This window comes from Moschus berezovskii, chromosome 21, assembly GCF_049115385.1.
Source record: "Moschus berezovskii isolate FMDL1 chromosome 21, NW_MosBer_1.0, whole genome shotgun sequence".
Taxonomy (NCBI): domain Eukaryota; kingdom Metazoa; phylum Chordata; class Mammalia; order Artiodactyla; family Moschidae; genus Moschus; species Moschus berezovskii.
Window position 1 is genome coordinate 43485414 of NC_142480.1, and position 27374 is coordinate 43512787.

Here is a 27374-nt window from a genome sequence, read left to right on the forward strand (position 1 = left end):
AAAGGAGAAATCAAAAGCTTTACAGACAAGCAAAAGTTCAGAGAATTCAGCACCACCAAACCAGCTCATCAACAAATGCTAAAGGATCTTCTCTAGACAGGAAACCCAGGAAAGGTTTATAAACTCGAACACAAAACTACAAAGCAAATGGCAATGGGATCATACTTATCAATAATCACCTTAAATGTAAATGGGTTGAATGCCCCAACCAAAAGACAAAGACTGGCTGAATTCATACAGAAACAAGACCCCCATATACGCTGTCTACAAGAGACCCGCCTCAAAACAAGTGACACATACAGACTGAAAGTGAAGGGCTGGAAAAAGATACTTCATGCAAATGGAGACCAAAAGAAAGCAGGAGTAGCAATACTCATATCAGATAAAATAGACTTTGAAATAAAGGCCATGGAAAGAGACAAAGACAGACACTACATAATGATCAAAGAATCAATCCAAGAAGAAGATATAACAATTATAAATATATATGCACCCAACATAGGAGCACCGCATTATGTAAGGCAAACGCTAACAAGTATGAAAGGGGAAATTAACAGTAACACAATAATAGTGGGAGACTTTAATACCCCACTCACACCTATGGATAGATCAACTAAACAGAAAACTAACAAGGAAACACAAACGTTAAATGATACAATAGACCAGTTAGACCTAACTGATATCTATAGGACATTTCACCTGAAAACAATGAATTTCACCTTTTTCTCAAGTGCACACGGAACCTTCTCCAGAATAGATCACATCCTGGGCCATAAATCTAGCCTTGGTAAATAAAAAATTGAAATCATCTCAAGCATCTTTTCTGATCACAATGTGGTAAGATTAGATGTCAACTATGGGGAAAAACTATTAAAAATACAAACATATGGAGGCTAAACAACACACTTCTGACTAACCAACAAATCACAGAAGAAATAAAAAAAGACATCAAAATATGCATAGAAACGAATGAAAATGAAAACATAACAACCACAAACCTATGGGATTCAGTAAAAGCAGTGCTAAGGGGAAGATTGATAGCAATACAAGCTTACCTCAAGAAACAGGAGAGAAATCAAATAAATAACCTAACTCTATACCTAAAGCAACTAGAAAAAGAAGAAATGAAGCATCCCAGGGTCAGTAGAAGGAAAGAAATCATAAAAATTAGGGCAGACATAAATGCAAAAAAAAAAAAAAACCCACAAAGGAGACCACAGCCAAAATCAAGAAAGCTAAAAGCTGGTTCTTTGAGAAGATAAATAAAATAGACAAACCATTAGCCAGACTCATCAAGAAAAAAAGGAGAAAAATGAAAATGGAGAAATCACAACAGACAACACAGAAATACAAAGGATCATAAGAGACTACTATCAGCAACGATATGCCAATAATAATGGACAACTTGGAAGAAATAGACAAATTCTTAGAAAAGTATAACTTTCCAAAACTGAACCAGGAAGAAATAGAAAATCTTAACAGACCCATCACAAGCACAGAAATCAAAACTGTAATAGAAATCTTCCAACAAACAAAAGCTCGGGACCAGACGGCTTCACAGCTGAATTCTACCAAAAATTTAGAGAAGAGCTAACACCTATCCTACTCAAACTCTTCCATAAAATTGCAGAGGAAGGTAAACTTCCAAACTTCCTATGAGGCCACATCACCCCAATATCAAAACCAGACAAAGATGCCCCCAAAAAAGAAAACTACAGGCTAATATCACTGATGAACATAGATGCAAAAATCCTTAACAAAATTCTAGCAAACAGAATCCAACAACATATTAAAAAGATCATACATCATGATCAAGTGGGCTTTATCCCAGACATGCAAGGATTCTTCAATATTCGCAAATCAACCAATGTGATACACTGCATTAACAAATTGAAAGATTAAAAACCATATGATTATCTCAACAGATGCAGAGAAAGCCTTTGACAAAATTCAACATCCATTTATGATAAAAATCATCCAGAAAGCAGGCATAGAAGGAACATACCCCAACATAATAAAAGCCATATATGATAAACCCACAGCAAACATTATCCTCAATGGTGAAAAATTGAAAGCATTTCCCCTAAAGTCAGGAACAAAACAAGGATGCCCACTCTTAGCACTACTATTCAACATAGTTTTGGAGCTTTCAGCCACAGCAATCAGAGAAGAAAAAGAAATAAAAGGAATCGAGATTGGAAAAGAAGAATTAAAACTTTCACTGTTTGCAGATGACATGATCCTCTACATAGAAAACCCTAAAGACTCCACCAGAAAATTACTAGAGCTAATCAATGAATACAGTAAAGTCTCAGAATACAAAATTAACACACAGAAATCCCTTGCATTCCTATACACTAACAATGAGAAAACAGAAAGAGAAATTAAGGAAACAATTCCATTCACCATTGCAATGAAAAGAATAAAATACTTAGGAATAAATCTACCTAAAGAAACTAAAGACCTATGTATAGAAAACTATAAAACACTGATGAAAGAAATCAAAGATGACACAAATAGATGGAGAAATATACCATGTTCACGGATCAGAAGAATCAATATAGTGAAAATGAATATACTACCCAAAGCAATCTATAGATTTAATGCAATACCTACCAAGCTACCAATGGTATTTTTCACAGAACTAGAACAAATAATTTCACAATTTGTATGGAAATACAAAACAACCTCGAACAGCCAAAGCAATCTTGAGAAAGAAGAATGGAACTGGGGGAATCAACCTGCCGGACTTCAGATTATACTACAAAGCTAGAGTCATCAAGACAGTATGGTACTGGCACAAAGACAGAAATATAGATCAATGGAACAAAATAGAAAGCCCAGAGATAAATCCACACACCTACGGACACCTTATCTTTGAAAAAGGTGGAGGAATATACAGTGGAGAAAAGACAATCTCTTTAACAAGTGGTGCTGGGAAAACTGGTTAACCACTTGTAAAAGAATGAAACTAGAACACTTTCTAACACCATGCACAAAAATAAATTCAAAACGGATTAAAGATCTAAATGTAAAACCAGAAACTATAAAACTCCTAGAGGAAAATATAGGCAAAACACTCTCTGACGTAAATCATAGCAGGATCCTCTATGACCACCTCCCATAGTCATGGAAATAAAAGCAAAAATAAACAAATGGGACCTAATTAAACTTTAACACTTTTGAACAACGAAGGAAACTGCAAGCAAGGTGAAAAGACAGCCTTCAGATTGGGAGAAAATGATGGCAAACGAAGCAACTGAAAGAATTAATCTCAAAAATATACAAGCAGCTCACGCAGCTCAATTCCAGAAAAATAAATGACCCAATCAAAAACTGGGCCAAAGAACTAGACAGACATTTCTCCAAAGAAGACATACAGATGGCTAACAAACACATGAAAAGATGCTCAACATCACTCATTATCAGAGAAATGCAAATCAAAATCACAATGAGGTACCATCTCATGCTGGTCAGAATGGCTGCTATCCAAAAGTCTACAAACAATAAATGCTGGAGAGGGTGTGGAGAAAAGGGAACCCTCTTACACTGTTGGGAATGCAAACTAGTACAGTCACTATGGAGAACAGTGTGGAGATTCCTTACAAAACTGGAAATAGAACCAGCAATTCCACTGAGGGTATACACACTGAGGAAACCAGAATTGAAAGAGACACATGTACCCTAATGTTCACTGCAGCACTGTTGATAACAGCCAGGACATGGAAGCAACCTAGATGTCTACTGGTAGACAAATGAATAAGAAAGCTGTGATACATATACACAATGGAATATTACTCAGCTATTAAAAATAATGCATTTGAATTAGTTCTAATGAGGTGGATGAAACTGGAGCCTATTATACTATATGGAGCCTTACTTCTGAAGTAAGTCAGAAAGAAAAACACCAATATAGTATATTAATGCATATATATGCAATTTAGAAAGATGGTGTAATGATGACCCTATATGTGAGACAGCCAAAGAGACATAGATGTAAAGAACAGTCTTTTGGACTCTGTGGGAGAAGGCGAGGGTGGGATGACTTGAGAGAATAGCACTGAAGCATGTATATTATCATATGTGAAATAGATCACCAGTCCAGGTTTGATACATGAGACAGGGTGCTTAGGGCTGGTGCACTGGGATGACCCTGAGGGATGGGATGGGGAGGGAGGGTCAGGATGGGGAACACATGTACACCCATGGCTGATTCATCTGAATGTATGGCAAAACCCACTACAATATTGTAATTAGCCTCCAATTAAAATAAATTTAAAAAAAAGATACATGCATCCCAATGTTCACTGCAGCACTATTTATGATAGGTGGGACATGGAAGCTAAATGTCCACTAACAGAGGCATAAATAAAGAAGATATGGTACATGTATACAACAAAATACTACTCAGCCATAAAAAGGAATGAAATTGTGCCATTTAGGGAGGTGGATGGACCTAGAGACTGTTATACAGAGTGAAGTAAGTCAGAAAGAGTGAAGTGAAGTGAAGTAAGTCAGAAAGAGTAGAACAAATACTATATAATATCGCTTATCTGTGGAATCTAGAAAAATGGTACAGATGTGCTTGCTGGCAAAATAGAAATAGAGACACAGATGTAGAGAACAAACATGTGGACACCAAGGCAGGGAAGGGAGAGGGGGATGGATTGGGAGATTGGGACTGACACTTATATAGTATTCATACTATGTATAAAATAGGTAACTAATGAGAACCCACTGTATAGCACAGGAAATGATACTCACTGCTCTGTGATAACCTAAATGGTTCAGTTCAGTTACTCAGTTGTGTCCGACTCTTTGCGACCCCATGAATCACAGCATGCCAGGCCTCCCTGTCCATCACCAACTCCCTGAGTTCACTCAAACTCATGTCCATTGAGTCAGTGATGCCATCCAGCCATCTCACTCTCTGTCGTCCCCTTCTCCTCCCGCCCCCAATCTTTCCCAGCATCAGAGTCTTTTCCAGTGAGTCAACTCTTTGTCTGAGGTGGCCAAAGTACTGGAGTTTCAGCTTTAGCATCAGTCCCTCCAATGAACACCCAGGATTGATCTCCTTTAGAATGGACTGGTTGGATCTCCTTGCAGTCCAAGGGACTCTCAAGAGTCTTCTCCAACACCACAGTTCAAAAGCATCAATGCTTCGGTGATCAGCTTTCTTCACAGTCCAACTCTCACATCCATACATGACCACTGGAAAAACCATAGCCTTGACTAGACGGACCTTTGTTGGCAAAGTAATGTCTCTGCATTTTAATATACTATCTATAAAAAGGAAGAGACATATGTATATGTGTAGCAGATTCACTTTGCTGTACAGCAAAACTAACACAATGTTACCTGAAAGCAACTATACTCCAATAAAATTAATTCAAAAATAAAATGTTTGAAACTGCCCTGGTCATACCTTGGACCACTTTCTCTACCCTTCTGAGCTTCTTTTGTGACCCCATGGACTGGAGTCCACCAGGCTCCTCTGTTCATGGGATTTCCCAGGCAAGAATACTGGAGCGGGTAGCCATTTACTGGAGCAGGTAGCCATTTCCTTTTCTGTGGGATCTTCCGGGACCAGGGATTGAACCCGCTTCTCCTGCATTGGCAGGCGGATTCTTTACCACTGAGCCACAAAGGAAGCCCGAACAAGTCTAAGGCACTGATCACACTGTTTGGAAATCCTACATTTGTGAACTGAATTCACTCAAGTATTCTTTCTTCCCCTGTTTGCAAGGAATAAACAAAGCTTATCATGTGTTAATGAAACTGCTTATTCATCTGTCTGAAAACAGTGAGATCCAGGAAGCCACAGACATGCATTATCAGTGTTCTCTGAACTACATCTACTACGGCCTCACCATCAGTACCTGGAAGGCCCTCAATGTCACAGGAAGAAAGAGTTAGTGGCCACTGGGTGTGCCAGACATCAAACCAGTGGGATTAATGCATTAATACATTATTCAGAATAACTAATTCTCAAAAGATGAAAAAGACACATTTCCTGCCCTTAAAGAGTCTGCAAGGAAGGGCCTTGCCCTCAACTAACTATATGAAAACAGACAGCGAAGAATCTTAATGACATATAAACTTGATGCTGGCCGAGTAGGGAGGCAAGTGATTCATTTTGACTAAGTAGATAAGGGAGTCGTTTCACTGGATCTTGGAGGATGAGGAAACAGAAGTAAACAAGAGGAGAATGAGTTCTCCTGTTTAAGGAGCCTCTTTTAACAACAGGCAGAAGTAACAGCCTGTGGATGTCCACAATGGTGGGGATGTGCATGGCAGGCTTGTGGAAAGGGGGTGATGTAGCTTGGGAACAGGGCATGCGAGAGGCGAGGGAGGAGATGGGATTGTAAGGTGAGTGGGTGCTTAATCCTGCAGACCACACGGAAACACTCACAGTGACTAGACATGGGTGTGAAACAACAAGGCCTGATGGTATATACAGTACAGGGAACTACATTCAGTATCTTGTAATAACCTACAATGGAAAAGAATTAGAAAAAAATATATACAATATCACTTATATGTGGATGCTTTCAAATTGTGGTACTGGAGAAGACTCTTGAGAATCTTTAGGACAGCACGGAGATCCAACCAGTCAATCCTAAAGGAAATCAACCCTGATTATCCATTGGAAGGACAGATGCTGAAGCTGAAGCTCCAATACTTTGGCCACCTGATGCAAAGAGTCAACTCATTGGAAAGACCCTGATGCTGGGAAAGGTTGAGGGCAGGAGGAGAAGGGGGCGGTAGAGGATAAGATGGTTGGATAGCATCACGAACTCAATGGATATGAATTTGAACAAACTCTGAGAGATAATGAAGGACAGAGGAGCCTGTGCACTGCAGCCCATGGAGTCGCAAAGAGTTGGACACGACTTAGCGACTGAACAAAAACAAATATGTAGAATCCAGAAAAGTGGTACAGATGAACTTATTTGCAAAACAGAAATAAAGACAGAAGTAGACAACAAACTTATGGACACCAAGTGGGGTGGAATGCATTGAGAAATTGGGATTGACATATATATATTATTGATGTGCTATATCGCTTCAGTTGTGTTCAACTCTTTACGACCCTATGGACTATAGCCCACCAGGCTCCTCTGACCATGTGATTCTCCAGGCAAGAATACTGGAGTGGGTTGCCATGCTCTCCTCCAGGAGATCTTCTCCACCCAGGGATCAAACCCACATCTCTTGTGTCTCCTTCATTGGCAGGCAGGTTCTCGACCACTAAATCCAATACTATGTATAAAATAGATAACTAATGAGAACCTACTGTCCAGCAAAAGGAAGTCTACTCAATACTCTGTAGTGACAGGAAGGAAACCTAAAGAAGAGGGGATATTTCTATACATAGAACTGATTCACTTTGCTGTATAGCAGAAACAAACATGAAATTGTTAATTGACTATACTTCAATTTAAAAAAAAAAGGGTGTGATGTGAGCAGAGCTCAACTTTGCAATAACTGGTGCATATCAGGATGGGCTGACGCAGACTCTCACTGAAGTGAGAACTCTGCCGCTCGCAGGTCACACAGTCCCCGCTTCCTTCTCCCAGATTCAGCCTCATCTTCTCCCATAAGGTGAGACGCGGAACCCAACAATGCTGAGGACATGAGAGATGGAAAAAGTCATTCAGACCACAGACTCTTGCGCACTGCAATAGCAAGCCCTCCTTGGAGATTAAAAAGGCAGTGAGCTCCTTCTTACCTGGAGTCTTCCAATTGCTACCAGGCAATATTTACTGCCTTGTCCCACATCGGCATCTTCTTCTGGTATAGTCATTCCTGAAATGAAAGATGTCAGAGTCAGCAACATGTCCAGGGTGACTTGAAAAGAGGTACAGGTGTCCATGATTTTACTTACATGATCAAAAATGTAGATCCACTGTGGACCCTGCAGGGTCTAGGAAGTCAGTCAATGAATTAATCAGTCCTTTGCTCATTTCCTGCTCAGCTCTCTGCCTGATGTCTTTTGATAATTTGTTTCTTTAAGATTTTTCTTTTGGTGTGGACCATTTTAAAGTCTTTATTGAATCTGTTGCACTACTGCTTCTATTTTATGTTTTGGCCCTGAGGCACACAGGATCTTTCACGTGGGATCTTTTTTAGTTGAGGCATTCGAACTGCTCGTTGCGGCCTGTGGGATCTTAGCTCCCTGACCAGGGATCGAACCGGCACCTCCTGCACTGGAAGGTGAAGTCTTAACCACTGAACCACCAGAAAAGTCCCTCTTTCGATAATTTCATGGCACATTATCATCTGCATCTACAGAAGACGCTGAAGAACTGAAGGAAGATGAAACAAATTATTCATGTATATATTTGCAAAACTTGGCTAAAACATTTGGCTATAAAGGAAAGTTTGGTAAGAAGTATATATGGACACTTCAAATTATGCAGTGGGTTGGTATTTTTTTCTTCAGGGGATCTTCCTGACCCAGTGATCAAACCTGGATCTCTTGGATCTCCTGTACTGGCAGGCAGATTCTTGACCATTGAGCCAAGCTCTATCTCAGCCTGCATTAAAACTGAGGTCCAAAAGGGTATGATATAGTCTATTGCATTCTGTGAGGCTTGAATGAGAGGACGGTGTGGAAGCCCCCCTCAGTCAGAGACCCAAATGTCAGCTTCTTTTTCACTTCCCTGACTTCACTCCCCAACTGCTGGTAGCACGTATATTTATGGGCTTCCCTAGTGGCTCAGTGGTAAAGAATCCACCTGCCAATTCAGGAGATGCAGGAGACACAGATTTGATCCCCTGGGTTGGGAAGATGTCCTGGAGGAGAGCATGGCAACCCACTCCAGTATTCTTGCCTGGGAAATCCCATGGACAGAGGAGCCTGGTGGGCCACAGTTCACGGGGTCGCAAAGATTTGGACATGACTTAGGCGACTGAGCACACATGCACGGTGTATTTGTGGACAAAGAGAACAGTGGGTTCAGATACACCTTTGCCACACTAAGGATGAGGGTGCTATGCTACAGTCCAGAACAGGAAGCAGAGGAGACAGTGAGTGGTGGGAAGAATCCTGAATCCAGTCAGGATGAAAAAATCATGTTTTTCTGTTCTACCCTGTGGAAGGAGGGATTCTGCAGGGCGAGGCTGTCACTGGCTGATCTCTGACACCATCTGCCTAGAGACACCACGTTTCACTTGTTGATTCACTCTTCACCCCACCAGAGTTGAGTGAGAGCTTTCGTAGGTTTTTAAAAGTAGTCACAAATGTTCTTTATGTACCTTCTATCAAGACTTGAAGTTAGATTTCCTTGAGACTACTTTGATCAATGAAATAAGTGGAAGTTATGCTCTTTGGCTTCTAGACAACGAGCCCCAGGCATTGTGGAGCAGAGGCACGTCATCCATACTGCACCCTGTCTCCACTCCTAGCCCACAGAACCTGAGTATAAAAAAATGGTGGTGGTTTTGTGAACAAAATGCATGAGTGTGTGCTAAGTCGCTTCAGTTGTGTACGACTCTTTGCAACCCCATGAACTGTAGGCCACCAGACTCCTCTGTCCATGGGATTCTCCAGGCAAGAACACTGGAGTGGGTTGCCACGCCCTCCTTCAGGGCATCTTCCCAATCCAGAGATCGAACCTGCATCTCTTACATCTCCTGCATTAGCAGACAGGTTCTTTACCACTAGTGCCACCTGGGAAGCCCTGATTTATCATCAAAATAAAATGTCTCAATTAGAAGCTGCATCAGTAATTCTCCAGTGGTCCAATTAAGACTCTGCCTTCCAGTGCAGGGAGTATGAGTTCAGTCTCTGACCAAGGAACCAAGATCCCACATGCTATATGGTGCAGTCGATAATTAAATAAATGTAATTATTTTAAAAATAAAAAAAAGAAGGTTCATCAGCCTAGACGTGCAAAGGAGAAGACTTAATGGGAGCCAAAGATACAAGTCCTTTAAGTGTATAAAAAGTACATCATATATATATATATGTATAATATATATTATATTATAAAGTGTATAAAGAGTACCTTATGCTAAATGCTGGTCTGGACAAGCTGAAATCAAGACTGCTGGGAGAAATATCAATAACCTCATATGCAGATGACACCACTCTTATGGCAGAAAGCAAAGAGGAGCTAAACAGCCTCTTGATGAAAGTGAAAAAGGAGAGTGAAAAAGCTGACTTAAAACTTAACATTCAAAAATCAAAGATCACGGCATCCAGTCCCATCTCTTTGTGGCAAATAGATGGGGCAACAATTAAAACAGTGACAGACTTTATTTTCTTGGGCTCCAAAATCACTGCAGTTGTTGACCACAGCCATGAAATGAAGAGACGCTTGCTCCTTGGAAGAAAAACTATGACCAACCTAGACAGCATCTAGACCAACCTAGAAAGTAGAGACATTACTTTGCTGACAAAGGTCCATCTAGTCAAAGCTATGGTTTTTCCAGTAGTCATGTATGGATGTGAGAGTTGGACTATAAAGAAGGCTGAGTGCTGAAGAATTGATGTTTTTGAACTGTAGTGTTGGAAGACTCTTAATCCCTTGGACTGCAAGGAGATCCTAAAAGAACCAGTCAATCCTAAAGGAAATCAGTCCTGAATATTCATTGGAAGGACTGATGCTGAAGCTGAAGCTCCAATACTTGGGCCACCTGATGGGGAGAACTAACTCATTAGAAAAGACTTTGATGCTGGGAAAGATTGAAGGCAGCAGGAGAAGGGGATGACAGAGGATGAGATGGTTGGATGGCATCACTGATTCGATGGACATGAGTTTGAGCAAACTCCGGGAGTTGGTGATGGACAAGGAAGCCTGGTGTGCTACAGTTCATGGGATCACAAACAGTTGGACATGACTGAGTGACTGAACTGAACTGAAGTGTATAAACAGGCTCCTTTCTAAGAATGCATTTCAATACACCAGCTAAAATTATGTTACCATAATTTGGCTTTGCAGAAATGAAGTGGAAAGTTGAACTTATTAAATAAATAGTTTTGGTCTTAATGTGGGCAGGTAATCTTTAGTTGTGAATGAGAGCCAAGTAAGTGTTTGTGAAATATCCAGAAAATTATTCAGTAAACCCAAACTTCCTTAAAGAAATTGATTTATGTGTCTGTCTCAAGGTTCTCCTCAGGATGCTGGGCTCAGTTTTCCCATGGAAGGGCTGGCACCTAAAACACTGGGGCTGAATATTTACATAGGTGGCTCTGACACAACCCCACAAGCAGCTGTAGGGACCCCAGTGCCAAGGAAGCTGTGATCATCACCACTCAGACTACCAGAGTCCAGAGGAGGCTGTGGGTGACCACAGGAAGGCAGGGGTGGGCTCTGGCACCAGCTGGCGGAAAGGATTCGGGATCAAGCTCTCACATGGTTTTCTGACCAAAAGTCTCTGACAGGGCAGTGATGTGTAATCTCCAGATTATCATCCAGATATCTGGATGTTCTCTATTTTCCAAACATTTGGGTAATATTCTCAAGTAATGGATGATCTTTTAAAATGGTTTTGATGGTTAGTACTCAACAATAAAAAGACAAATATAGTCCCAATTAACAAAAGGACAAAGGATGTGAACATTACTCCAAAGGAAGTATACAAATGGTTAGTAAGCATATGGAAAGATACTCAACATTGTTAGTCATCAGGGAAATGAAAGTCACTACCATAATGAGAGTACTTCATATCCATTAGGTTGGGCTACAATTTTTAAAAAATGCAATAACAAGTGCTGGTGAAGATGTAGAGAAACAAACCGTCATATACTGCTGGTGGGAATGTAAAATGGTGCCATTGGTTTGGAAAACAATCCGGCAGTTCCTCAGAGGGCTAAACATTGAGCTACCATATACCCCAGCAATTCCACTCCTAGGTGTGCCCTCGAGAGAAATGAAAACATATGTCCACTAATGTGTGTACATAGATGTTCACGGCAACAACAGCCCCAAAGTGGAAACAACCATGATATCTGTTAAGGGTTGAAAGGATAAACAAAATGTGGCAGATCCAGATACTAGTATATTATTGGGCAATAAAAAATAATATACTGACACCTGTTACAATATGGATAAATCTTGAAAATATCATGCTAAGTGAAAGAAGTCCATCACAAAAAGTCACATATTACATGAGTCTATTGATGTTAAATGTCCAGGACAGGCGATTCCATAGAATCAAACAAGGAGATTAGTGGTTGTCTAGGATTTGGGGGCAAACAGGAGCAACTGCTAACTGCTAATAGGTGAGCAATTTCTTTCTGGGATAACGAATATATTTTAAAACTAACTGTAATGATATAGTTGTAAAACTTTGTGAATACACTCCAAATCACTGAATGGTACACTTTAATTTGTATACTTTGTGATACATGAATTATATTTCAATGCAGCTGGTATATAAACAATATTTTGAAAAAAAAATGGGGTAGAAATAAGGGGAGTAAAAAGCCACCTACCAAAAGAATATAATAAAATGATGTCTTGGTATATTTCTGGCCAGTCTTTTTGAAGCAAATTTAGAAGACTATATGATACCATTTTTTATTTTGGCCGCACCATGCAGCATCTTAGTTCCCTGACAAGGGATAGAACCCATGCCCCATGCAGTGGATGCACAGAGTATAAACCACTGGATCTCAGGAAAGACCCTAGAAAACTATAGATAAATAAAAATATAAACATTAAAATTAACCTTGATTACAGTAAAATCCTTATGTCCTTTACCGTGTGTATATGTGTGTAATAACATATCTTTTTTTTCTTATATTGTTTTATAACCTGCTTTGGAAACTTTTCAGCTTATTGAGAAACATTTATGTGTTTTCATCTTTCCTCTGTATGGATGTGCTGTGATTTCTGTAACCCCATCTCTCTGATACTAGTGCATTTTATTTTCCTCCAGTTTTTCACACACACAAGAAATACAATGCCACACAACCTTCTACACAAAATCTTAGAGCATATCAATGATTTCTTTAGCATATAAATCCTTGGAATGAAACTGCCATCTCAGAGAGTATACATGGTATTTTATTATTAGTTATATTTGCTTTTCTTTGAACATATATTTGTTTTCCATTTGGTCTTTTATGGACAGCCTGCACACAATTTTGCCATACAAAAGTTCTGTTTGTGTTTTTTTTTCCTCATTTATTTAAAAAGTTTTGTGATGTATTAAGAATATAGGTGGGTCTCTCACAGACTTAGAGAATGAGCTTATGGTGGCTGGGGCAGGGGGAAGGATGGGGGAAGAGATAGGGAGTTTGGAATGGACATGTGCACACTGCCATATTTAAAATGGATAACAAGAACTACTGTGTACAGCACAGGGAACTCTGCTCAGCATTATATGGCAGTCTGGATGGGAGGGAAGTTTGGGGGAGAACGGATACCTGTATATGTATGGCTGAGTCCCTCTGCAGTCCACCTGAAATTATCACAACACTGTTAACTGGCTATACTCAATACAAAATAGTTTTTCTATTTTTTTTTTAAAGAATATATGTGGGTCTCATTTAAGTTATTTTTTATGTTTTTCTTTCCTTTAAAGTGTTTTCTTCATTTATTGGAGCCTATTATACAGAGTGAAGTAAGCCAGAAAGAAAAACATCAATACAGTGTACTAACGCATATATATGGAATTTAGAAAGATGGTAACCTTAACCCTGTATACTAGACTGCAAAAGAGATATAGGTATATAGAACAGTCTTTGGGACTCTGTGGGAGAGGGTGAAGGTGGGATGATTGGGGAGAATAATAATGTATATTATCCTATGTGAAATGAATCACCAGTCCAGGTTCGACGCACGATACAGGATGCTTGGGGCTGGTGCACGGGGATGACCTGGAGGGAGGATATGGGGAAGATGGAGGTGGGAGGGGGGTTCAAGAAAGGGAACACATGTACACCCGGGGCGGATTCATGTCAATGTATGGCAAAACCAACCAATATATTAATGTAAGGTAATTTGCCTCCAATAAAATAAATTAAAAAAAAAGTATAGATAATCAATGCTGTCAGTTTTTACTCTGGTTTTTGCCTTTGAGGTTCATTCTTTGAAAAGTACAACCTCTACCCCAAGATCATGTAAAATATTCACTCATATTTTCATAGCACTTTATAGTTGCACATTTACCTTTAATAAATCTGAAATTTTTAATATGCTGTATCTCATGGTTTTGCAAATGATCAGTCAGTTGTCCTCAAACTCTGCACTACTTTTTCCTTTTGAAAATGCTTCCCTCATCACACACCACATTTCTAAAGATACCTGGGTCTGTTTTAGGTCTTTTATGTTTGTTCAGTAACTGGATTTAGAAAGTTCATTGATCACATCTTAATTAGTTAGCCTTTAAAAGATATTTTCACATATCATAAGGCAATTACTCCCAAGTACTGTTAATGAAAATTTTATTAGCTACTTTTATATTTAGTGGACTATACAAATTTCAGAATTAACTTTCATTTAAAAGAAATTCCACTGGGACAGTTATTAAAATTGTATTAAACATATAGATTGGTTTAGAAAAAACTGAAATTATTGTAATACTAAGGCTTTATATCAAAGAATACATGACTCTTCACTTAGCTGTATTCATACATAATTCACATATTAGTTACATTCTTATCCCTCAATATTATCTTGTAGTTTAAGAAACATTTTGTATTTCATGTTAATATTACTAACATGAATCTTAAAGTATTGCTATTTTTAAAAATTAATTAATTTTAATTGGAGGCTAATTACTTCCAATAATTTAGTGGTTTTTGCCATACACTGACATGAATCAGCCATGGGTGTACATGTTAGAACCCCCAACCTGAACCCCCCTCCTACCTCCCTCCCAATCCCATCCCTCAGGGTCGTCCCAGTGCACTGGCCCTGAGAGCCCTGTCTCATGCATCGAACCTGGACTGAGGATCTATTTCACATATGATAATATACATGTTTCAGTGCTGTTCTCTCAAATCATCCCACCCTTGCCTTCTCCCACTGAGTCCAAAAGTCTGTTCTTTATCTCTGTGTCTCTTTTGCTGACTCACATATAGGGTCATCATTACCGTCTTTCTAAATTCCATATATATGCGTTAATATACTGTATTGGTGTTTTTCTTTCTGACTTACTTCACTCTGTATAATAGGCCAGTTTCATCCACCTCATTAGAACTGATTCAAATGCATTCTTTTTAATAGCTGAGTAATATTCCATTGTGTATATGTACCACAGATTTCTTATCCATTCATCTGCTGATGGACATCTAGGTTGCTTCCATGTCCTGGCTATTGTAAACAGTGTTGCGATGAACATTGGGGTACACGTGTTTCTTTCAATTCTGGTTTCCTCAGTGTGTATGCCCAGCAGTGGGATTGCTAGGTCATATGGCAGTTCTACTTGCAGTTTTTTAAGGAATCTCCACAACTGTTCTCTATAGTGGCTGTACTAGTTTGCATTCCCACCAACAGTGTAAGAGGTTTCCCTTTTCTCTGCACCCTCTCCAGCATTTATTGTTTGTAGACTTTTGGATAGCAGCCATTCTGACCAGCGTGAGATGGTACCTCATTGTGGTTTTGATTTGCATTTCTCTGATAATAAGCGGTGTTGAGCATCTTTTCATGTGTTTGTTAGCCATCTGTATGTCTTCTTTGGAGAAATGTCTGTTTAGTTCTTTGGCCCAGTTTTTGATTGGGTCATTTATTTTTCTGGAATTGAGCTGAATGAGCTGCTTGTATATATTTGAGATTAATTCTGTCAGTAACTTCGTTTGCCATCATTTTCTCCCATTCTGAAGGCTGTCTTTTCACCTTGCTTGCAGTTTCCTTCATTGTTCAAAAGCTTTTAAGTTTAATTAAGTCCCACTTGCTTATTTTTGCTTTTATTTCCATTACTATGGGAGGTGGGTCATAGAGGATCCTGCTGTGATTTATGTCAGAGAGTGTTTTGCCTACGTTTTCCTCTAGGAGTTTTATAGTCTCTGGTCTTACATTTAGATCTTTAATCCATTTGAGTTTATTTTTTGTGTATGGTGTTATAAAGTGTTCTAGTTTCATTCTTTTACAAGTGGTTGACCAGTTTCCCCAGCACCACTTGTTAAGCTCAATTCAGTTCAACTCAGTCACTCAGTCATGTCCGACTCTTTGTGACCCCATGAACTGCAGCACACCAGGCTTCCTTGTCCATCACCAACTCCTGGAGTCCACCCAAACTCATGTCCATTGAGTCGGTGATGCCATCCAACCATCTCATCCTCTGTCATCCCCTTCTCCTCCTTCCCTCAATCTTTCCCAGCATCAGGGAAAGAGTCAGCTCTTTCAAATGAGTCAGCTCTTCACATCAGGTGGCCAAAATATTGGAGTTTCAGCTTCAACATCAGTCCTTCCAATGAACACCCAGGACTGATCTCCTTTAGGGTGGACTGGTTGGATCTCCTTGCAGTCCAAGGGACTCTCAAGAGTCTTCTCCAGCACCACAGTTCAAAAGCATCAATTCTTCAGCACTCAGTTTTCTTTAGAGTTCAACTCTCACATCCATACATGACCTCTGGAAAAACCATAGCCTTGACTAGACGGACATTTGTTGGCAAAGTAATGCTTCTGCTTTTTAATATGCTATCTAGGTTGATCATAACTTTCCTTCCAAGGAGCAAGCATCTTTTAATTTCATGGCTGTAATCACCATCTTCAGTGATTTTGGAGCCCAAAAAAATAAAGTCAGCCACTGTTTCCCCATCTATTTGCCATGAAGTGATGGGACCGAATGCCATGATCTTAGTTTTCTGAATGTTGAGCTTTAAGCCAACTTTTTCAGTCTCCTCTTTCACTTTCATAAAGAGGCTCTTTAGTTCTTCTTCACTTTCTGCCATAAGGGTGGTGTCATCTTGTTAAAGAGATTCTCTTTTCTCCACTGTATATTCTTGCCTCCTTTGTCAAAGATAAGGTGTCCATAGGTGTGTGGATTTATCTCTGGGCTTTCTATTTTGTTCCATTGATCTATATTTCTGTCTTCGTGCCAGTACCACACTGTCTTGATGACTGTAGCTTTGTAGTATAGTCTGAAGTCAGGCAGGTTGATTCTTCCAGTTTATTCTTCTTTCTCAAGATTGTTTTTGCTATTTGAGGTGATTTGTATTTCCATACAAATTGTGAAATTAATTGTTCTGGTTCTGTGAAAAATATCATTGGTAGCTTGATAGGGATTGCATTGAATCTATAGATAGCTTTAGGTAGTATATTCATTTTCCCTATATTGATTCTTCTGATCCATGAACATGGTATATTTCTCCATCTATTTGTGTCATTTTTTATTTCTTTCATCACTGTTTTATAGTTTTCTATATATAAAGTGCTGCTATTTTTATAGATGGGTATTCTTTTCACATTTTATTTTCCAATATGTTACTCTTTTTTTTAAGTATTTTATAAATGGCTTTGCACCCAATTTTCTAAAATATTTTCAGTAGACTTGGTTTGATATTTTAGGTAATTGTATTATCTGTAAGTTATGTTAATTCTATAATTTTCTTTCTTTTCTCCCTTTCAAGTAATTATGCTTTATTTCCTTTTCTTATTTTAGTGCCTGGAGTAAAACTTCCAACACAAATGCTGACTAATAGAGGTAGTAGTGAACATTCCTCTTATATTCTTCATTTTGATAAAAAACCCTTCTAATATTTCACCAGTCTGTAAGATATTGATTGTTGGTTTCAGATATATGTATTGTCTGCACTAAGAAAACGTATTTCGATTATTGGTTTATAAACATTTATTTTAAAAAATTAATTCATTTTCCTCCATTAATTAATTGTATTAACAGATCTCTTAATATTAAACCATTCAAGTAGTCTTATAGTTAATAAATATATAATTTGATTTGCTAATGGCATCTGGTCCCATCACTTCATGGGAAATAGATGGAAAAACAGTGGAAACAGTGTCAGACTTTATTTTTTTGGGCTCCAAAATCACTGCAGATGCTGATTGCAGCCATGAAATTAAAAGACGCTTGCTCCTTTGGAAGGAAAGTTATGACCAACTTTGATAGTATATTAAAAAGCAGAGACATTACTTTGCCAACCAAGGTCCATCTAGTCAAGGCTATGGTTTTTCCCGTGGTCATGTATGGATGTGAGAGTTGGACTGTGAAGAAAGCTGATCGCCGAAGAATCAATGCTTTTGAACTGTGGTGTTGGAGAAGACTCTTGAGAGTCCCTTATACTGCAAGGAGATCCAACCAGTCCATTCAAGAGGAGATCAATCCTGGGTGTTCATTGGAAGGACTGATGCTAAAGCTGAAACTGCAATACTTTGGCCACCTCATGCGACGAGTTGACTCACTGGAAAAGACTCTGATGCTGGGAAAGGTTGGGGGCGGGAGGAGAAGGGGACGACGGAGAATGAGATGGCTGGATGGCATCACCGACTCTGTGGACATGAGTTTGAGTGTACTCTGGGAGTTGGTGATGGATAGGGAGGCCTGGCGTGCTGTGATTCATGGGGTCGCGGAGAGTCGGACACGACTGAGCGACTGAACTGAACTGAACTGAACTGAATGTTGTATTTAGCATCTGTATGTTCATAAATGAAATTGGGTTCATTGTTTTCCTTTTTGAAGTGCCCTTGTCAGGTTTTATATTAAAGTTTTGGGAACTTTAAGACACAAAGTCAAATACTTGCTGTCTTCCTATGCTTTGTAAGTGTTTAAACAATTTGCTCATAAAACCTTGAGGCCTGGCACCATTGGGAGAGCTGTTCTTGGTTAGCTTTTTCCAGTTATTGCCTAGTTTTGATCTCCTCTCATTAAAAAAAAAAGACCTTTCTTTGATTCAATTTTTCCAGAAATTAACCATCTTCCCAAAGATTCTGACATGGATAAATTTGAATTATGTACACTATGTTTATAAGGTTTTAAACTTTCTTTGATAAATCTCTTCACCCTTAACATGCATTTATTTTCTTTTTTAAAAAATAAGGATTAGATTTATTAGAAGTTTTCTCTTTTACCAGTCTTTATTTATTTACTCATCTCACACACTAGCAAAGTAATGCTCAAAATTCTCCAAGCCAGGCTTCAACAGTATATGAACCGTGAATTTCCAGATGTTCAAGCTGGTTTTAGAAAAGGCAGAGGAACCAGAGATCAAATTGCTAACATCTGTTGGATCACTGAAAAAGCAAGGGAGTTCAAGAAAAACATCTACTTCTGCTTTATTGACTATGCCAAAGCCTTTGACTATGTGGATCACAACAAACTATGGAAAATTCTTAAAGAAGTGGGAATACAAGACCACCTGACCTGCCTCCTGGGAAATCTGTATACAGGTCAAGAAGCAACAGTTATAGCTGGACATGGAACAGACTGGTTCCAAATCGGGAAAGGAGTACATCAAGGCTGTATATGGTCACCCTGCTTATTTAACTTATATGCAGAGTACATTATGAGAAATGCAGAACTGGATGAAGCACAAGCTAGAATCAAGATTGCCAGGAGAAATATCAATAACCTCAGATATGAAGATGACACCACCCTTATGGCAGAAAGCAAAGAGGAACGGAAGAGCCTCTTGATGAAAGTGAAAGAGGAGACTGAAAAAGTTGACTTAAAGCTCAACATTCAGAAAACTAAGATCATGGCATCTGGTCCCATCACTTCATGGCAAATAGATGGGGAAATAGTGGCTGACTTTATTTTTGGGGGCTCCAAAATCACTGCAGATGGTGATTACAGCCATGAAATTAAAAGACACTTGCTCCTTGGAAGGAAAGTTATGATCAACCTAGACACCATATTAAAAAGCAGACATTACTTTGCCAACAAAGGTCTGTCTAGTCAAGGCTACGGTTTTTCCAGTAGTCATGTATGGATGTGAGAGTTGGACTATAAAGAAAGCTGAGCGCCAAAGAATTGATGCTTTTGAACTGTGGTGCTCAAGAAGACTCTTGAGAGTCCCTTGGATTGCAAGGAGGTCCAACCAGTCCATCCTAAAGGAGATCAGTCCTGGGTGTTCATTGGAAGGACTGATGTTGAAGCTGAAATTCTGATACTTTGACCACCTGATGCGAAGAGCTGATTCATTTGAAAAGACCCTGATGCTGGGAAAGATTGAGGGAAGGAGGAGAAGGGGATGACAGAGGATGAGATGGTTGGATGGCATCACCAACTCAGTGCACATGAGTTTCAGTAAACTCTGGGGTTGGTGATGGATAGGGAGGCCTGGCGTGCTTCAGTCCATGGGGGAAAAGAGTCAGAGATGAGTGAGCAACCAAACTGAACTGAACTGATTTATTTACAATTGAAGTATAATTACTTTATAATGTTGTGTTAGTTTCTGCTGTACAACAGCATGCATCAGCCATATACGTATACATATATCCCCTCCCTCCTGAGCCTCCTTCCCATCTTCTCCATCCCATCCCACCCCTATAGGTTTTCTTTTACAAGTCTTGATGAATAACTATTATCAACAGGATAATAATTTTGTTTTCTAATTTAATCTTTCTCATTTATATTTTTTCATTAATTCTATCCTTTTAGTTTGCTCATGTTATTTTGTTATTCTTTTCCTATGTTTGTAAGTTAAATAAATTCTATTTTCATAAGTTAAATTCCTAATTCATAAGGCAAATCCTAGTTTTCCCACATTTAATAAGAAAAGCATTTCAAACCACAGCTTTCCTATAAGCACTGTTTTGGTCACATCCACGAAGTCTTGATATGGAATGGGGCCATAGTTGTTAATTACAAAATAGTATGTAATGAGAGTTTAATTTTGATTGCCACCCTTCAAAGATAGGTTTCTTTGCACAAAGGTTGTAGCTGTTTTACCCTTTCATAAGGACACAAGTCGTACTGGATTAGGGGCCCACACAACAGCAATATGATCTCATCTTAACTTAATTACATCTGCAAGGGCTCTACTGCCAAATAAGGTCACATTCTGAAATACTGGGCTTCAACCCATGAATTCTGTAGGGAACTCATTCCATAACACCTCTGTGAATGCTCTATATGTTCATTTTTGAACATATAGGTTAGCTGTGACACAGATCTAACACGTGAAATGAGACACCTTTCTATACCCCAGACAAACATCACTAATCACTAATAAATAATGGCATATTTTTCCCCCAGTTATTTTATCCATTCATTCATTCATTTATTTGGCTGCATCAGGTCTTAGTCACATGTGGGATCTTTTGATGTGACGCACAGCCTCTCTAGTTGTGGCAAGTGGGCTCCAGAGTTTGTAGCTCAGTACTTGCTGTGTGTGGGCTTGGTTGCTCTGAGGCATCTGGGATCTTAGTTCCCTGACCTGGGATCAAACCCTTGTCCCCTGATTTGCAAGGTGGATTTTCTACCACTGGACCACCAGGGACATCCCTCCCACCAGTTACTGAAGCAGACAGAAAACAGTTCATGAAAGCAGGCCGTAAAATAAAACCTATTTGCTGCTTCTGTTTTCTTAGCTTAGTGTTTTATCATAAACTTGCACAAATTCTTTCCATAGCAATTACTAAATAACAGTGTTAAAGAGTGGTATTAGTAAACCTGGGTTCCTTCTGGGTAGGTTTTGCAGGGTGCATGAGCAGGAGACGAAAGAGAAACTCAGTCACCAAACACTCACCGGGGCCCCCTTTATGTTCTAAGCCCTGTGCTCAGTAGCTTAAATAATACAGCAATGCATATGATCTGGTCCTGTCATAAGCAGCAGAGACAAACAGATGCAAAATATCCATAACAAGAAGTACTATGTGACATACCTCTTGGCTGGGAAGTTGTTGGCAGAATACTCCTGAAGGCTTTATAGACAAGGGTTCATCAGAGTCGGGTGTGTCTCTGTGTCCGGTGGGACCAGCATTGGCCAGAGAAAGATGTCTCTCGGGATGTGTCAGGGGAAGGACGTGCCTTAACAAGTCTAGCACAGTTCCTTTACAGCGTCACAGTTCTGAGTCCCATGCAGTCAAGGCCGAGGCACCGAATAAGTATTTCTCAAGTAAGAAAAAAACTTACAAAAGCCACCTCCTCCGTGAACAAATTTATGTTTATCAGTCTCAGCAAACCAGAACAAGGTCTCTACCAGCCCTAACAGAGATCTCAAAGGTCATTCACTATAGTCTGGGCACTTCGCTCTCAGGAAAGGCTGTCAGCCCCACTCACAGTCTATTTCATTCCTTCTGCCCATGGTACCGACAAGTTATCTAGACCAGTAGTCCTCAATCTTTTTGGCAATGGGGATCAGTTTTGTGGAAGACAATTTTTTCATGGAAGGCAGTGGGGATAGTTTCAGGACGATTCAAGCCCATTGCATTTATTGTGCACTTTATGTCTATTAATATTACATCAGCTACACCCCAGATCATCAAGCATTAGATCCCAGAGGTTGGGGACCCCTGGTCTATACCATGAAGGATGGTGTGGCATGCATGCTCAGTTATGTCCAACTGTTTGTGATCCCATGGACTGTAGCCCACAAGGCCCCTCTGTCCATCGGATTTCCCAGGCAAGAATACTGGAGTGGGCTGTCATTTCTTCCTCCAAGGATCTTCCCAACCCAGGGATTGAACCTGCATCTCCTGTGTTGGCAGGCGGATTCTTCACCACTATGCCACCTGGGACATCAATCAGCTCCTCCTCAGAGGATCAGGCTTTAGATCCCAGAGGTTGGAGACCCCTGGTTTAGACCATGAAGGATGAGAACCAGAAATTTGTGATAGCACAGGATAAAAAGAGACACCTGGAAAGAATGAAGTTATTTACGAGCAGGTGAATTTGAAGACAGGGAATCCTTATGGAGCATAAAAAGGAACAAACAATAACCCACACACAGAAAAACAACAGCCACAGGGGAGATAGCAGTGAGCTGAAAAACCTTGAAGACACCTTTGAATTATCCTTTCAATTCCCATCCAGCTCTAGACTTTTGTCAAGCCAACTCTGAATTATTAGGGGAAAAGACAAGAGCAGGTTCTGGGCCCCTTATGTAAGCAGATGAGAAATTCTGTGCGATGAAAGATAATACAAACAAAATGAGAAGACAAACAACAGCCTGGAAGAAAAGATTTGCAACATACAGTAGACAAAGGTGTAATATTCATAATATTATAAAGACCTCCTGAAAGTAATGGCAACCCACTCCAGTATTCTTGACTGCAGAATTCCAAGGACAGGGGAGTCTGGAGGACTACAGTCCATGGGGTCACAAAGAGTCAGAAGCGACTGAGCAATTAACACCTGAACAAGTAAATAAGGAAAGCACAAATCACTCCACAGGGAAATGTGCATATATACCATGGACAGGCAACTCACAGTAAAGTACAGATAGTCAACATAGCCAGAAAAGATGCTCAATTTCACTAACAAAGACAATCCAACTTAAAATTCATCATCTCCCCTCACCCCCTCAAAATACTTATCATATTGGCAAAACTTACAAAAGAATGAAAACATTCAGAGTTGGGAGGAGAGGGGGGAAAATGGACCCATTTTCAATCTGCCTTGTAAGGTAATTTGATAACATCTATTAAAATGTACTTGCATCATCCCATTCCACTTCTGAGACCATCCTGCAGAAACAGAAGTGCTCATGGGAAAAGAATCATGTGCAAGGACATCCACTATGGTACTCTTTGAAAGAGCCCCAAACTGAAAACAATCTTCAAAAAAATTTTTTTAATTTATTTTTAATTTTTGGCCACACCTTTCAGTATGTAGGATCTTAGTTCCCTGACCAGGGATTGACCACCTGCATTAGAAGGTGGTCTCAACAATTGGACTGCCAGAGAAGTCACTGAAAACCATCTTAACGTTCCAATTTCGGGAGCAGCTGATGTTAGAAGGAAGGTTATGACCAACCTGGATAGTGTATTAAAAAGCAGAGACATTACTTTGCCAACAAAGGTCCGTCTAGTCAAGGCTATGGTTTTTCTAGTGGTCATGTATGGATGTGAGAGTTGGACTGTGAAGAAAGCTGAGCACCGAAGAATTGATGCTTTTGAACTGTGGTGCTGGAGAAGACTCTTGAGAGTCCCTTGGACTGCAAGGAGATCCAACCAGTCCATTCTAAGGGAGATCAATCCTGGGTGTTCATTGGAAGGACTGATGCTAAAGCTAAAACTCCAATACTTTGGCCACCTCATGTGACGAGTTGACTCACTGGAAAAGACTCTGATGCTGGGAGGGATTGGGGGCGAGAGGAGAAGGGGACGACAGAGAATGAGATGGCTGGATGGCATCACCGACTCGATGGACATGAGTTTGAGTGAACTCCGGGAGTTGGTGATGGACAGGGAGGCCTGGCGTGCTGTGATTCATGGGGTCGCAAAGAGCTGGACACAACTGAGTGACTAAACTGAACTGAACTAATGGAATACTATGCAGCCATTTAAAAGAATTAAGTAGGTGAAAGTGAAGTCGCTCAGTCGTGTCCGATTCTTTGTGACCCCATGGACTGGAGCCTACCAGGCTCATCAGTCCATGGGATTTTCCAGGCAAGAATACTGGAGTGGGTTGCTATTTCCTTCTCCAGGGGATCTTCCTGACCCAGGGATTGAATCCGGGTCTCCAGCATTGTAGGCAGATGCTTTACCGTCTGAGCTACCTTTAAGTACTAACTTGGAACATTTATGATACCCATGAAAAGTTAAAAATGTCTAGAATAGAACCAGGGTGGAAAGAGAGACTTCTTTTTTTACTTCATAATACATTTTAAAAAAATTTAATGTGTTTTCAGTGGACTTCCCTAGCAGTCCAGTGGTTAAGACTTTGATTTCCAATTCAGGGGGTGTGGGTTCGATTCCCTGTTTGGAAAACTAAGATCCCACATGCCTCATGGCCAAAAAACCAAAACATAAAAACAGAAGCAATATTGTAACAAATTCAATAAAGACTTTAAAAAAGGTCTACATCAAAAAAATCTGTTAAAAAATGGGTTTTAGGTGAATTTTATTTTTTAAGATTTTATATTCTAAATTTAATAAGATGGGCTGTTTTATAGTAATAATAATAAAAAATGATTAAGGAAAAAGGTTGGCCTGTGATGTTTGTATTTAAAAAGGTGGGCTTCATACACCTGGGGAATTTTCCCAGTTCACACCTCATTCTCCAACCATGTCAGAAACATGGGCATGTTTTACTTAAATTCAGCCTTTAGAATCCTGCTCCTAACTACCAAACTGAGGGAAAATGCACATGATGATGCTGGACATTTAATTGTCAAACGTTTGGCAGAGATGCAACATTTCTTTCCAAATTAGCTGCCATTGAATAATGAAAATTAACACGCCATCTTCTTGTGCCTAAAGGGAAGGCTGTAAATGAGTATTTCTTGTATAAACTTGGACTCAGAAGATAGAGCTTCATTTCCAGTAAGGCATCATCTATAAACAAAGGGCTAAGGGCCTGTAACAATAAAGCCACACTGGGGTCCAGCAGGGATGTCAGGAAAAAAGGAATTAGGGGGCACAAGGACTGCCCTTTCCAGGCCTGAGTCTCACCAGGGGTATAGAGAGGAGTAGGCCACCAGGTTCCCCTACTTTTCCTGCCCACCTCGAGACTCTTGAGTCCATGTTATCTCCCCCTGACAGAAGAGGGATGTCATTGGAAAGCTGTGGACTGATTTCCAAAGGAAGCTCAGAAGACTGACCCTCTCATTCTCTCCATGGCTTAGCTGTGGCTCTTCCCTGCTATCTTTAGCTTTCAGTTATACAAAGTTCAGGCTTAGACGATAAAGAATCTGCCTGGCATTGTAGGAGACTCAGGTTCAATCCCTGGGTCGGGAAGATCCCCTGGAGAAGGGCATGGCAACCCACTGTAGTATTCTTGCCTGGAGAATCCCCACAAACAGTTGCTTGGTGGGCTACAGTCCATGGGGTCACACAGAGTCAGACATGGCTGAAGGGACTTAGCATGCAGGCACAAAGTTCAGAAACAAATGACATGCTTCATTGACTGACTTCTCCCCTATTTCCAGCTCCTAGAAGCTATAAATCCTCACTGGTGCAGAACGGGCATCTAAAAGGTAGGGCTGGTCCAACAGCCCACCTGTCACCCATCCCTGCTCTGGGGCTACACTGTCTCTCTAGCTTCTGGTCACAATACTTCTGTCTTGGGCAGGCTGGGCACTGGCTAGCACCAAGAGTTCTGCCATGATGCCAACTCACCACTCATCGTAGCCAGTCCCCCAGTAGCACTCACATCCTGATTCTGCTGTCATTTCTCACCACCATCAGTGTCTTGCTGCTTTCTGCTCCACATTCCTCTCCAGTGAAGATCAGCCTCCACCTGGCCTTGCTCAAAGTAACTTGTCTCAAAGTAATCAGCTCCCAAATAACCTCCTTCTACGTGGTCCTTGGGAACTTCATCCTTTGTAGTTGAAGACCAGCATCCTTGGCTGTCCGCGTCTCACAGGCTCTGCGATCTGGGTGCTTCCACCTCTCTGACTGTGACCCCCTCCCCAGGAGAGGATGTTCCATTCTCCAACAGCCCCCAGTCACGGACACTGGACCCCTCCAGACACTGCCTTCACACAACCCTCCTGTTGCGTGCACACTCAGTTGCTTCAGTCATGTCTGACTCTTTGTGACCCTATGGATTATACCCTGCCAGGCTCCTCTGTCCATGGCATTCTCTAGGCAAGAATACTGGAGTGAGTTGCCATGCCTGCCTTCAGGGGATCTTTCCAATCCAGGGATAGAACCAGCATCTCCTGCACTCCAGCACAGGCAGATTCTTCCTGAACCACCGGGTAAGCCTGACCCTCCTGTTACAGGTGCTCAAAAGTCTCTTCTTCTAGCACGTACTCCAACCATCTTCCCTCCTTGGCCCCACCTCTCCCCTATGCTATTGCTACTTTTTATTTTGCCAAAGCACAGCCTTGACCATATTTCAAGCTCCTTTTCAAAAAAACCTCAAAGGCTCCCCACCGGTCACCAATTACAGGGCCAGTGGGGTCGCAGAGTCAGACACAACTTAGCGATTGAACAATAACAACTGGCAGATGGGGCTCAATATGTCCAGCTCTAGTTTTTGCTGTGATGCTGGTGATGGCTTCCCTGGCACCAGTCATTAGACACAGAATCATCCCATTCCTGAGCTGGCCTCTTGGCATCTGAACTCTGCCTGGCTGCAGGTTTCCCATGAAGGGTCTGGGCTGTAGTCAAGGGGAGGGGAGAAGTGCTGGGGTCAGCTGAGATATGGAGTCTTACAGGATTTTAGATTCCCCCTCTATGGAAAGGAGGGGCTGGCTTGGGGTAACGCTGAGATTCTCTTTGACTCTGACTTTCTTGGTCAGACACCAGCTCAGAGTTTGGCCATGGGATCAGTTTGACATACCTGTTGAGCACCTGTTAAGTGCCTGACGGTATGCTACAGAGCAAGGATTCAGCGTGCAT

General features: G+C 40.5%; 1 protein-coding gene across 3 annotated transcripts in view; it reads right to left on the reverse strand.

The window, feature by feature from the left end:
• The window catches only part of ARNT2 (aryl hydrocarbon receptor nuclear translocator 2), a 187417-nt gene that overhangs the window by 42272 nt on the left and 117771 nt on the right, over positions 1–27374 (reverse strand). For all 3 annotated transcript variants that reach the window (XM_088829576.1, XM_055417948.2, XM_055417947.2), the window contains exon 9: positions 7733–7809. In XM_088829576.1, coding sequence (XP_088685702.1) covers positions 7733–7809 — 77 coding nt within the window. The remainder of the gene's footprint in view (positions 1–7732; positions 7810–27374) is intronic.